At 38.9% G+C, this 12319-nt stretch overlaps 1 protein-coding gene across 1 annotated transcript; it reads left to right on the forward strand.

Moving 5' to 3' along the window:
* Positions 1–1109: 1109 nt before the first annotated feature.
* On the forward strand, positions 1110–11478 carry slc43a3b (solute carrier family 43 member 3b). Its single transcript, XM_085905786.1, has 13 exons — positions 1110–1693; positions 2340–2568; positions 2648–2777; positions 4810–4856; positions 4952–5028; positions 5754–5846; positions 6533–6672; positions 6812–6915; positions 8190–8333; positions 8533–8640; positions 9879–10065; positions 10935–11058; positions 11143–11478. The coding sequence occupies exons 2-13, from the start codon at positions 2382–2384 to the stop codon at positions 11269–11271; spliced, it is 1470 nt and encodes a 489-aa protein (XP_085761912.1). The 5' UTR covers positions 1110–1693; positions 2340–2381; the 3' UTR covers positions 11272–11478.
* Positions 11479–12319: the final 841 nt, after the last annotated feature.

Consider the following 12319-nt stretch of genomic DNA (forward strand, 5'->3'; position numbering starts at 1 on the left):
ATAGATAGATAGATAGATAGATAGATAGATAGATAGATAGATAGATAGATAGATAGTCTTAAGCAACAAAATTACAATATTTTTTATCCACTGTCATCATTTTCTATACAACATTCTATGAAAAAGGAAGTAATGATTGTGAAAGAGAACCTCGTGTTCGTCTCTATTTTGGCTCTTTTTTCCATCGTATCTTAAGTTCAATAAAATTAGATCATAAGTTGCTGCAACCGTTTGCTGATGTCGGCATTGTTCATGTTTGAGGTTCCTCAATTTCAGATTTGTGCGTGCCAACCCGTACTAAATTGCATTTGATGTGTTGTGATAGGTGGTTGAACTGTGATCATTTGATAAAACATGTTTGAGCAGATGCCTGCAGAGAAACAAACTAGTGTGGGACAAATTCCTAGGCCTGCATAATTTGTTCCTATGGAGAAAGACTGAACCTGTCTTCCTAAGAAATGGGCACTGCCAAATTTGATTCATAAACAATGGCAAATTTCATGATGTAAAAAATGCACAAATTTAAGAAGAGGCATTTAAAATCATGAACAAAATCAAACCATGCAGAATGTTGGCGTGCCTTCTGAATGTGCTCAAATCACGCTTCACCTACTTATCAACTGTCAATCAAATTCCACTTCTTCCACCTGGAAAAAAAATCAATCTTTCACACATTTTGGGCCAAATAACTGGTCATGCAAACAAAGATGCTCATGCCCTTGTTTAGCCGTGCCTCCCCTAAAAGTCAGGAAAATCGCAATTGTGAAAAACACTTTGATATACCGCCACAATTACTGCATCATTTTTAGTCTTTTGTTTTTTTTAATAATAGTAGCGACCAAACTTTTTATTGTTACTAATCTGTTGTTATTGTTGGCAGTCAGACCTCTGCTTGATGTTGAACTTGTGTCAAGAGTGTTAATGTAGATGTTATGGCTAGCTAATTCTTTAACCAGAGAATCAAGCAACACAGTAATCGAAGTTTAAAAAAATAATAAAACTGGGAAGTCCCTCCCATCCATTATCTGTACCGCTTGTCCCGACGGAGGTCATGGGCGTGCTGGATCCTAATCGCAGCAGTCATCGGCCAGTAGGCGGGGGACATCCTGAACTGGTTGCCAGCAAATCGCACGGCACACATCCACACTCACACCTAGGGGCAATTTGGAGTGCTCAATCGGCCTACCTGGCATGTTTTGGGGATTTGGGGGGAAACCGGAGGACTCTGAGAAAGCCCACGCAGGCACGGGGAGAAAATGCAAACTCCACACAGGGAGGTGGAATCGAACCCGTACACTCCTAACTGTGAGGCGGACGTGCTAACCATTTTTTTCTGGTGTGAACTGCAGCAGTGTTGAATGCTCAGAAGAATGCCTTTGTGTCTGTTTCCAATCAGCCTTCAACTTTTGTTTTCAGTCGTTGCGCTCACATGACCTTTAGACTGTCGCAACACGTGTCAATTGCAGCACTTTCATCATCGCTGTAGGAGGACTGTGGACACTTTTCTGTTGTTTCTTTTTTTACAACGACCAAGGTGGCGAGGGTCTTTTATGGCACCAAAAGGAGGGTTTGAGAAAGGAGGAATGAGGAAACCTGAAGGCAAGAGGAAGGAGGAGCTGGCCTATTTAAAACAGAGAGAATGAGTCAGAGATGTGTTGTGAGATCTATCGAGGCACAAGAGAGAGCATTACAGGTCAGTATTTCTTATGTTTTCCATGTATTTTTATCAATACAATGACTTGAAAAGTCAAGTGGATAAATGAACCTTTTGTAGAAGACTCTTGATGTTATATAGAAAACTTTCTCATGTGTGTTTGGCTATGGTGTCTTCTTCAGCACTTTGAATTGAATTTACTCCCACGAGCAGTCATAAAATACAAGGCTCTACTCTGTAGAGTGCCAAATGTCTTGTGAAATATGGTCTGCAGCAGAGATGTTCAGAGAAGCAGCAATGTGCAATGATTGTTGCTGTTTATTGTGAGGTCAGAGCAGTGATGGAGGAAAAATCAGTTCCATCTGGTTCTAATGGACTGAGAGCTCCTGCCAGAGGGCAACGGGTCAAAGTGGTGTTGAACTGAGTGGGTGCTTGTTAATGTGACTGCCAGTCAGTTCTCACATTTTGATATCCTTCAAGTAGGGGAGGGGGAGCCCATGATGCTCCGCACCAACCCTAACCCTAACCCTAACCCTAACCCTAACCCTAACACCTCAATGTAGTGGGTGAAAAAAGATGACGAGGTCAATGAAGTGCAGATAACTGAAAAATCGACATGGGCGCATAAGCAAATTTGTCCTTCATCACTTAATTGCCACCACTGATATTTTGTTATTTTGGGCAGGTGTGAACAAAAGCGTATGTGCGAGTGGCAGAAGCTGGGACCATGCCGGACTGTTGGAATCGCTCGAAGGTGCGACGAGGTCTCACCTTCATCACGGGCCTGGTGGAGTGTCTTTGTTTTGCCGGCATCATATTTGGGTGGGCCTCGCTTGTTTTCGTCCTCAAGAAGGATGGTTACTTCGACTATCTGTGCGTTAACAGCACAGGGATCAATGGCTCGCAGGCCTTAGGTCAGTTTACGCTTCATTTGATCTGGGGCAGAAAAAAAATGTGCAACATCAACATTTTGTTTTACTTGGACTTTTTCAGATTGCAGTGGACAGGACGAGCAGTTATCCCTGGTCTTCACCATTGCATCCTTCATGAATAATCTTGTCACCGTTGCAAGTGGTTTCATTTTCGACCACTTTGGCACGACGGTGGCTCGGCTCTTGGGAATGTGAGTGCATCTTGATATGATGGAGTTCAGTCAGTTTGAGTGTCAATAAATGCAACATCTAATATGCCGTTCAATATGGTAGGGAACAGTTGAATTGACTGAAAAGCCTCACCTGCAGAACAAAGATTTGGGTTATCTTTTGGGATAAATGTTTACAGCTCAAACAAAGACACTTTTGTAAGCGTCTTGACAAAGTAACATCCATATTTTGGCTGAGCTCAGTGGACACGCCCACAGCTTTTGAGATTACAGCTTCATTTTTTTTGCAATTTTCAAGGCTCTTTTTTTTTTGTCGTTCAAGTTTTCAAAGATTGTTTACAATACTATTTGGGGTGCACTGAAAAAATGTGTTGAGCTTACAAAATTTTAAAATATATCTGGATCCAGAGTTTTGCAACCAATTGGCAAAATAAAAAAAAGTGTGTCTAATTTATAAAACATTTATTTTCACTTGACAGGGACTTTAATAGAAAATATATATATATATGATTTCGAAACTTCAAACAAAAGGTGTGTCTAATTTATAAAACATTTATTTTCACTTGACAGGGACTTTAATAGAAAATAAATATGATTTTGAAACTTCAAACAAAAAGTTCCATATCATGGACAATTTAGTTGCACAGTAAACTAGGAGCACGAATGAGCACAGGCTAAAACTAACACTTGGTTGAAGCACCTTTTAATATAAGTCAAAGTCAAAGTCCGCTTTATTGTCAATTTCTTCACGTTAAGACACACAAAGAGATCGAAATTACGTTTCCCACCGTCCCACGGTGACTAGACACAGTACACAACACTTACGATCAAATAGCACAAAGAGTAAAAACGAACAGACAAGAGCAACGAATAAGTAATAAGCAAATAACCCAAATAAATAAACAATAAAGAAATAAATAGACAAATAAGAGCAGCAAAATGGAGCAAGCGTGCCAATAGCAGACAGCCAGATCATAACGCGAAAGAACAGGATGTTATGCAGATGTTAAAAGAAACATTGGGTGTTTGGGGGGGGCGGAGCTATCATTGTTGCATACAGTTGGATTTTAGCTCAGCTCTCAAGCAGATGCATTGAGGTTAGGGCTTGAAATGAAGCCCTTCCATAAACTTGGAAGTGTCATGCTGCCAAAAAACACATGACGTTCATCTGGCGATGCTGTTGGAGTTCGAAGACCTAGTGTGTGTTTTTGTTTTTTTGCGTGTTCACTTTGTATATTCATTTTATCAAGACAAAGGATGGAGGAAGGATGTCAGAGGAGCTTTAATAAGGAATGCTAATGTGTTCACACACCGAACAGAGAATCCAAGGAGCACTGAAAAGGAATTTTTCTTTCTTGTTGTTTTGGTTATCAAGAAATCAAAGCAGTAAAAGAAAATACCTGACCTAAGAATGAAAAATAGGAGAAAAAAGTTTTTGGCTGATAGTGAGTGGGAACTATTTTGTTGCTATGTGAAGCCCTTTGAGACTGCTTGTGATTTAGGGCTATACAAATAAACTTGACTTGACTTGACTTGCGCAAACACAGAGCTGTGGCTCCAGTATGACTCCAACAACCAAAATATACTGGCACACGGAACGTCCATGTGGTTCCACTGAAACAGGGCGGAAAAAAATACACGGGGTCTAGGAATGCAAATAGCTTCTTCCAGTGCTACTGTTTTTGGGGTGCTACAAGAAATTAAAGAAAAACAAAAGCCCCAGGTCATGAGGCAGGTAATTAAATCCAAGTCCAAGTGTCTAGACAACAACATCTTTTTTGGGCGGGGTGACCTCTTTTATCAAAAGTGAAGGTACACTTACTTACATGATTTATGCATGTGTTTATTTTCAATCTGTTGTGGTGTATAAAGGCCAAATCTTGAAATAGTCATTCTTCAAATACTTCTGCAGAAACGGAATGTGCAAATTATTTTCTCATTGTCTGCCAATCTACAGTGTATTATTTCTTTTATGTATTTTGGTGATACTTATCCAAAGTCTTGATTATGGTGTTGGATTGCAAAAAAAATGAATGTATTGTTCTTTTTCCAGAGCTTTTCACACTATCGGTACCTTGATGGTGGCCTTCTCAAATTCTGGTAAAATGAAACACTTTTGTGTCTTTACTTTGAATCCTGGAAGCATGAAAGTGAGGATTCCGGTTTATTTGTCTTTTTTTTTTCATCCCCATCAGCTCTTTCTGTCCTGCTTTTCCCAGCCCTCTCCTTCATAGCTGTTGGTGGCATCATGTTGCTCATGACTAACATGCAGGTAGGTAGTAAGTATTTTCGGCAACCAAGTATTAACCTAGAGGGTTTGATTAAGGCGACAGGCAAATATCTGACATTAGAAAAAATGCCACATAAATCCCACCTGAAATAATGATAAATGATTTTCATTTTACCCTGGGTGGAGAATCATCACACGTGAACAAAATGTGACCTCTTCATTTGACCCCACATTCGTCCCATCACAGTATTAGTTAAGGACAGCAAAAACATTGTCATTGGCAGGAGCGGAGTCAGAACATTCACGTGCACACGTGCTAGTGTATGCATAAATTTGTTCACATTCATACAACTCAAATTGCTTCCGAATGAAGCGACTCGTTTTGTTTCCGGTTTAACTTCACAAACCTGTCTTTCCTGTTGTGTTTTTCAACAAAATTTGCTCCCACATCACATTTTCCCACAGCAAACTATAATTAATTTCTCCCTGGAGCTTATGAGCTCATGGAGGTCCACATAATCACATAATATACTCCTACTGTTGACTTTATGATTGAAAAATCTAAAAAAATAACATTTCTAAGATACCCTCACATACATATGAAGGAGAATTGGGGCCTATGAAACAAAAAAAAACGTATGTAAATGTAGCATGTTGATACCATTTATGTCTGCTTACATTATACCCATGTATATGTTCAAAAATGAAGATAATAAATTGTTAATCTGTAATTTCATGGTGATCAACATATATTTCAAATTCCCAAGGTGGGAAATCTTTTTGGCACCCGTCGTTCAACCATCATCACGCTCTACAACGGGGCCTTTGACTCTTCCTCAGCACTCTTCTTACTTATCAAGGTAAGTCTCAGTGGGGACTTCAAGCTATGTTATTTATCTAAGCAGACCTGGGCAAAAATATGGATCCATTGTCCATCACAACCTCCATGGAGGCAATGTAAAACGTGCCAGACTTATTTTAAAAGATGTGACGTTTTTCTGATCCCAGAATCTATTTTTTTTATAACAAGAGACTGGCAAATGACAAAAGTGGTCCTAAGTTGAGCAACATTTCATAACCTCTATTTATTGGGTGTACGATATCGCCATCACACTGTCAATAATATTACTTCCCACTTATGGTATCTCGCATGATTTAGCAAGTCCTGACCAGAGACAGCTAATGAGTTGGCCATTGGTATAAAAAATTGTTCGAGGTTTGAAAGTTTGAAAATATAATTTTGACAACCATTTATAGTTTTGGTTAGAAAGTGTGTTTCTTGATTAGGACCATTTTATCCAATTTTATTGATTTATTATTTTTATTTATTTTTCTCGTGTACCGTAAAACTAATATGAAACAAAGATGAGGTTATGACCTGTTGGCTTGATCTTCGGCAGGCAAGTGTTCCAGTTTCTCATGTGGCCCCTTTGGAAAATTAATTTTCGAATGCAAAACAAGACCGCTGTCACCTACAAAGTCAAAGTCTGCTTTATTGTCAATTTCTTCAATAGAGTTCCATTAAGGTTGTCTTTTTCCGGTACAGTTGGTATACGAGTCTGGTATCTCTCTCCGTGCCTGTTTCCTGTTCCTGTCCATCTGCAGCGTCCTTCACGTGCTCAGAACTTTCTTCCTGTTTCCCAGAACATTCATTCCATATCCACTACCTGATAACTACACATATGGGTATGAACAGGAATGACTTGTCTGTGTATGCATAAGTGTATGCTTATTTATTCTTACAAGTGTAAATACAGAATATTCATACTATGAATAAGTCATCCAAAAAAAAAAAATTCTATCTCACGTTGTTTTGTGATCTCAGGCTATCCTGCAGCAACCTAAATATTGCCAAGCGTTCTATAAATGTGAGCTCAAGGCAGACCACAGAGTCAGAGGAGTTTTCTGGCAAGGCAGCAGCAAAACCAGGTCAGAGTGCAACTGCAGGTTTACACTTAGGTAACACAGTGACATGCATGTGCAGAATGCAAATTTAACTTTAGCCAAAAAAAAGTTTGAACATTATCATCTTGCACAATGCAGTTATTGTTCAAGCAATATGACTTTCATCCAGTCACCCACAGTTCACGATTGGTTTTCTTTAGTCCATTGTGGCCTTGTTTTTTGTGTTTATAGTTTAATGATGTCTTTTGTTTGCTTAATGTAAATCCCATTCCCTTAAGGCGTTTTTTTTTTTTTTTTGAAAGACTTTGGTTACAGACGTTGACTCCGGTTTCCTCCTATTTGTTCCTCATTGGTTTTGCTGTGGATTTCCTCTTTTTCAAAACATTGATTTAGGTTTTTTGTCTGAATGATGCTCGTCTTTCACAACCTACTCATGTTGTTTTGTACTCGGTCCAGATATGTTGACGCATCTGACTGTGAACAACCAACATCTTATGTAGATGATTTACTTTCTTTAAGATGGAAAATATACCGGATGATTACGTCATTAGTTTGTTAGGAGTGAGGGATTTTACTTTTTTTTTTCTTTCTGATTGGTCTAAAAATGGGACTGTTGCTACTATATTTTTTCCTTCATTTATTTTTGTGCTTCTTTCGTGTTTTCTTACATCCAGAAAGTTGCCATTTAAAATGATTGCATTATTTTTGCCAGAAATTGTTGTCATTTTCAAAACATCTATATCTAAGATATTGTAGAAATCTTATTTCATTTGGCTCATGAGGGAATTATACCACTGAAGTAAATCCTATGATATGTCGGTAACTACATACTATTTGTGAAGCATGTAAAATATGAAGGTATGTCAAGTTGCTTGTTACCCAGTGCGCTTGTTGTAGCCATTAGCTGACAATTTTACAATTGACAATTTTAACCACAATGACTTTAACGAGCAGAAAAAAATAGCATCATTCCAGGAATCAAGCTCCAGGCAAATTTCTTAGTGATAACTAATATTTGTGAATGGTGCTGCTTAGGGTATTGGGTTTTATGGTTTATCCATACAAATGATTTTTAATAATTAGTATGTAAATCCAGCCGACATATTTGGTGATCAAGATCATGTTGTAACTTGTTCCACTGAAATCGGAGGAATGTTTCACCAATGAATTATGAAATACTACCAAGTGAACGACCCGATCTGAATGACATTTGTGTTACAGCTTTGAATAATTGTCCAGTTTAAGTCTGGTGGTGAACTAATGATTTTCAAATCTCTCCAATTTCTTGTCTCTCCCAGAGAAAACTTTACGTGAATGTGTTCTGTCCAGATTATTCATATGGCATGTAATCTGGTTGTCTGTGATCCAATTGAGACATTATCTGTTCATTGGCACCCTTAACCCAACATTGCAGACTCTAACTGATGGAGAGCCTTCACTTGGTAAGATCACACTCACCTTCTTCATTGTGTCGCTTGCAAACACTGCAGTGAAATGCAATTCAAACATGCCGCACCATACCAATTTATACATTTTTTAGTTCATTATCCCAGAAAGACACATAGCCTATGACAAACAGGTACTGTGAAGGTGGCGATAATCACCATCCTAATTTAGCAACTTTCTTCTTTGTGTTGGTAGTCAGCCAGTATATTAACGCATTTGCCTTCACCCAACTGTGTGGAGTCCTGTGTGCACCCTGGAACGGCCTCATCATGGACAGAAACAAACACAAACCCCGGGCGGAAGGTAATGAACCACAGCCACAGTTGACTTTATCAAGAACAGGAAAAAAATTAACAGATGGAAGCATCAGTAAACACCAGACACAGTGACAAATTCATTGTGGGTACAAAGTAGAACCCAGTGAACAAACAAACTGTTAGGCCAAAAAAGAAGTGACATGGGTTGAACTTGGGATTGAATATTAGTAATGCAGTGATTCATTCATTGATTTGAGACCAACTGGATGAACTATTCTAGGAGATATCATCCAAGGTGTTTAAAAGTGTTGACCTGCATTAAAGGAGAAAAACAATAAGGGACCCCTGACAATAATTTCATCTACTCTATTCTGTTCAAAGCAATTGTCCATCCACCATTATATCAGGTGCGAATGGCAATGTTGTCATGTCATGACAGAAATTGATGACAGCAGATTGAAAAGATGGTAAAACCTTGCTTTGTTTGGGGTCACGCTGACAGATACACCACAGAAGGTTTAGCGTTTGTTTTGTTTTTCCTTCTTACTCAGTGACATATTAGTAGCGACAAAGTAAAAAGGTTGGTCATATTTGACAGGGGTCAGTCCTATTTAACTTAAAGCAAAAACCCAGCCTGTATTGAAATAATTGTATTTTTAGGATGATACTGACCATCAGTCCAAATGCACTTCACATACAAACTGTTCAGAAAAAGCTAAAACTATTTGCGCATCTCTAGATATTGAACGGATTTTTTTTTTTTGGTCAATGACACACCACTGACGCCCCTGACAATTTTGTGACAGAAAGTAGATAAGAATTTAGACCATCTAAAAGTAGGTCTAAATTGCGCCGCAGTTCTTTAAATCGATTTGGGACAATCGCTCTCAATCATTATAGAATTCATCAATTTATTGGGCAAATTAGCGTGATTATTATTTTAAAAATATTTATATAGCATCTTCCCTAGTGGTTTGTCAAAATGCAACCACAAAGTTTAATGCACATATTCCTCCATGGGCTTTTTGTCTACCAAATGAAAGAAGCAAACATACAACGTTTAGGTGGACTTTTCAAATTAAGATATCCATTCCTGACAACAAAATTCCCTTTCCGAAAATCATCTATAAATCGGAGGTTCAAGGAATCAGGTGGTTTGGCGTGGGCAGAAATTACGTACTTGTAAAAACCTGACATTGAAGGAGCTGCTGATGTGATAAACGTCAAATTGTACTCAAAACGCTAATTCTTATTTTGTGTGCGTGCGTGTGTGTGTGTGTGTAGGTATGAGTGAACAAGAGGCAGACCTGAATTCCTCAGTTCTATCTCTCTTTCTGACATCATTGATGGCGTTGGTGTTCTCAATTTGTGCTGCCACACCAGTCCTATCACTTCAGTACTTTACCTTCATCATCCAAGTGCTCAATCGCTCCTTCCTATATGGTGGCAACGCAGCGTTCCTCAGTGTGGCGTGAGTAAAACTGCACACAAAGATTTTTTCACTCTCCCTTAATACTTGCACTAAGCAAGAGAATCGTACATATTGTTTTCATCGCTGTTTATATGTTGAGCAGACTTGAGCAGACATTAAATGATCTGTTTCTCTTTTTTTTTTTTTTCATAGGCTATACTTCCCCAATGCAGGCTCGATCTTACTCATTCCCAGTGTTGCAAAAGTTCCTTTTCTACACAAACTAGTTCAAACAAAGTTTATGGTTCCAAAAATGAAAAGTTGATAGTTCTTTTCTTCCCCCAATCAAAAATTCTGATAACTTATCGCTGCTGTTTGACCGGACGGGGCGAGTGAGGTTGTTCGTCGCATAACGTAGGAATTTAGGTAGACTGAAGCGTCATGGCACTTTCTTTGCTCATCCAAGCTCACCTCCCATTTTGATGACATACACCATACGACTGTTTTTGGCCAGTCTCATCAAAAATAAATCAGTTTTCCCCCCGCCTTGTTTACGTTGTGTTTAGCAGGGTTTTATTTTGTAGTCTAAGATGAGAAAACCTGCCGAAAATAAACTGTCCTTTAACACCGTTCATTGGCCCCAGAATGAGCGCGTTCACAAAAGCAAAAATGCACTCTATTAACGCTCCTACCTCGCTGAGCTGCTTCATCTCTACGCTTCTGGCCGAGGCCATTGATAACATTATCCACCGCTTGGCACAATGTGATCTATTTCAAAAGCATAGAAAAATACGGCTTTTCACACTTGCACTTCTAGTATATTTTCTTCTGTATTCATTGTAAATGTCCCTCCCTAGTAGTTTTTCCATTACTCATTGAAATGATAACTTTTGTTTTGTGTTGTGATTTTTTGTTTTTGGTGCGTTCAGTTTCCCATCATGCCACTTTGGGAAGCTGTATGGCCTCATCATGGCTATTTCGGCCATCTTCTCTTTACTGCAGTATGCTTGCTTTGCTCTGGTGAAGTCGGTTCTGCACGGAGATCCTTTATATGTGAGTATAGAATCAGTTGAAAATGCCAAATCTTCAATAAAAGTGCCAATTCCTTCCGACACTTTCATTTCCGTGCGTCTGCAGGTAAACATCGCTCTGACGCTGATTATACTGCTGGCCTTCGTCCACCCTCTGTTTGTCTTTTTGCACTGTCGAAGTCTTGCATCACAGCGAGCCGATAAGCAGCTTACAAGTTCGAGTCAACTTCTCTGACTCTGTGACTGCAACATCAATACTGTACTGTTGGTGCTCATTTGATTTTGAAATGATTCACATGGTTATAATTGTGTTTTGGATGAATGTTTTGTGTGCTGTCAGAAGCACCATAGTTGCTGTGTGTACTAACCTTTTTTTTTTATTTTTTTATAAATGCATATATTACATAAAAAAGAAAAGATGAATACATACGTATATCACATACTGGCAATGTCGTCTCACCTTATATGTCCAGACACTGTAACTGAAAGAAATATAGAAGGCTTCCACCGAATTCTTGACATTTTATGGAGCTGCCAAAAATGTGAACTCCAATTTTTAAGCATAAGCCCAGTCGCGCTCAACAGAGCCATTTATGACTCAGCTCTGCCCCCTACTGCTCACGGTAGTCTATCAAGTCTACAGACCTCATGGTAGACAAAGAAATGACAGCCTATGGAGTTTTATCTACTTCAAGACCTTTGACACGATGAGGGATGAACATCAGGGTGACGTGGTGAATGAAGTTCATAACTAGTGAGGCAAAACTCCTGTGGAGTCCCAGATATCAAAATATGGACCCAAAACTGAAGATTAATTCAATTTGGAGCTTCATTGAAACATGTTACAAATAAGATCCTTTTTTTTTTCCCAGATCTTGCTTTTAGATGATTATTAAAACGAATATTTAGCCTTTCCTTTACAAAAAAATATATATATATCTCTATTCTACTCTACTTTAGAGTGCACTGTGGCACCCACTACTGTCCAGCGTAGCATTTGTGTGGTTTCCCTTTAATTCACCAAAAAATAAAGTTCTCAGATTTTGTGGCTTGCTCTCTTGCACTGACACTTCTAATTCCATCGCTTCAAACCTCATTTGCAAAAAAAAAAAAAAAGAGAGAGAGAGAGACCCATTTATAGATCCAACCATTTTCAACATCGCCTCTACAGTTCAGCGTTGCTTGCTGCACCCTGAGCTTGTTATTGCGTTGCACACATTGAGACAGCTAGGCAACCCTTCGCACTCACTTTCACAGCATCACTGAGAGGGTACTAAATTGTG

Source organism: Syngnathus leptorhynchus, chromosome 2 (genome assembly GCF_054491065.1).
Source record: "Syngnathus leptorhynchus isolate UIUO chromosome 2, UIUO_Slep, whole genome shotgun sequence".
Taxonomy (NCBI): Eukaryota; Metazoa; Chordata; class Actinopteri; order Syngnathiformes; family Syngnathidae; genus Syngnathus; species Syngnathus leptorhynchus.